Genomic DNA, 1,964 nt, shown 5'->3' with positions numbered 1-1,964 from the left:
GGCTGAGCTGGCCACACACACACACACACACACACACACACACACACTAAATGTTAAAAATAAATTAAAAAAAAATTATTTAAAAAATAAAATAGCTTAGAACCATGCTTCTCACAGTTCAGTGAATACCTGAGTATCTAACATGCATCAGGTAGATGCTAAATGCTGGGGCACACCAGGACAAAGGATCCCAGCTAAAGAGCCAGGGCGTGATAAAGACAAATACACCAACAACTGCAAAGAGGGAAGGGGCAAATGCTACTCTGCAACTACAGAAGAATGACATAAAGGAGGAATTTTCAAAATAATGTGCAAGATATAAAAGATCCTGATGCACACATTTAGCTTTTAGGCCACAAACCTCAACAGCCTTTACATCAGAGAAAGAACATTTTACTTAGAGCCACAACAAATTAGAAAGAGAAAAATACTACAATATATAAAACTGTGTTATATTTACTTCATTTCAATTACATCTTTTAAGTCCTTTGAAAATGTTAACCTGCTTCCTACCCGAGAAATGGTTTTAATTCCATGCTTGTTCAAAAGCTTTCTATAGAAGCGTTCAGTCTGTTCAGTTGACTGGAGTTCATCCTTGGTAAATAAACAGATTTCTGACAGATCTGACCGAATACCATGAGGCAAGGACCTAATAAATACACAAGAAGAAAGTAGGCCGTAAAATATTATTACAGACAATACATACATATTTATTATCCAGAATATACAATATATTCGTTGTCAGTTTAATAACCTTTATTTATTTTTCTTTTTTCTTTATTTATTTGTTGGCAGAACTGGGAATTGAACTCAGACCCTTGTGCTTGCCAGGGAAGCTCTTATTCCACTGCGCCATCTCCCCAGCTCTCAATAACCTTTATTTATGTTATGCATGGTGGGGCACACCTGTAATCCCAGCACTCTGGGGGGCTGAAGCATCCTGATTGCAAGTCACAAATTAGTGAGAGTCCTGTCCCAAAGTAAAAACTAAATAGCATGTGTGGATATAGCTCAGGGTACGGCTCCTGGTTTCAATCCTTAGTATCACCAAAAAAGCAAACAATCAACAAAAATCAATACATAACCAAAAAACATCCACAGACCAAAATATCAATTAATATTTGGGATATAACAAGTTAAAATGTAATCAAACACACCCAAATAGTGCCTATGTCATTATTTCTATTGCCACACAAGCACAGGAACTTTAATGTGCTACAATAACTTCATTTCATAGCTCAGAACTGATCAAGTTCAGGCTTAGAGCTTTATCTTCTCAAAGTCTTAGTTCCATAAATAACAGAACTTGAGTTGGAACCAAAAATCCAGAAAAAGCCAAGAGGGACCAACCAACTAACATGTACTGTTACATTGTGTCTTGAAAAACAACACAAGTCATTTCTTAGCCCAACTGTTCTGAACAAACAAAATTTCTATAATCAGGAACATACACCACACACAGGAGTATAACTTGCCATATGAGACAGTACATGCTGTAAGTCAGTGACAGCAATCAGCAAGAGTCAAGCAGTTGGGAATATATTCTAGAGAACAGGAAAGGCTTTCGAGAAGGGGAAACTGGCAGAGCGAAGATGTGGAATCAAGAAAGCAAGCAGAGGGCCAGGGAGATAGCTCAGTGGCATAAGTGCCTGGCAAGCCTACGGTCCCCAGTTCTATCCCTAATAACACACATACACAAAAAAAGGCAAACAGAATATGTAAAACAATGAATAAGAAAATCTGGCTGAAGATCAGAGAAGAGAGAATCTAGGACTGGAAGTATCATTCCTCTTTCCTCCACTCTTTTGCAGGAAAAGAAAACCTACCCCAATGCACTGCTTTCTTAAGCAGAGCAGGCTCTGACAGAAAAGCAGGGCTACTAGACAGACTACAAGACACTCAATTAAATCTGAGCTTTTTTTTTTCTTTTTAATGGCACTAGGGGTTGAATCCAAGGTCTTTAA

At 37.9% G+C, this 1,964-nt stretch overlaps 1 protein-coding gene across 1 annotated transcript in view; it reads right to left on the bottom strand.

Moving 5' to 3' along the window:
• Positions 1–1,964, bottom strand: part of Rsl1d1 (ribosomal L1 domain containing 1) — a 12,984-nt gene that overhangs the window by 7,945 nt on the left and 3,075 nt on the right. The window contains exon 3 of the mRNA XM_012517589.2: positions 514–649. Coding sequence (XP_012373043.1) covers positions 514–649 — 136 coding nt within the window. The remainder of the gene's footprint in view (positions 1–513; positions 650–1,964) is intronic.

The sequence above is a fragment of the Octodon degus genome, unplaced genomic scaffold (assembly GCF_000260255.1).
Source record: "Octodon degus isolate 3935 unplaced genomic scaffold, OctDeg1.0 scaffold00195, whole genome shotgun sequence".
NCBI lineage: Eukaryota > Metazoa > Chordata > Mammalia > Rodentia > Octodontidae > Octodon > Octodon degus.
This window is presented reverse-complemented; position numbering and strand designations above follow the sequence as displayed.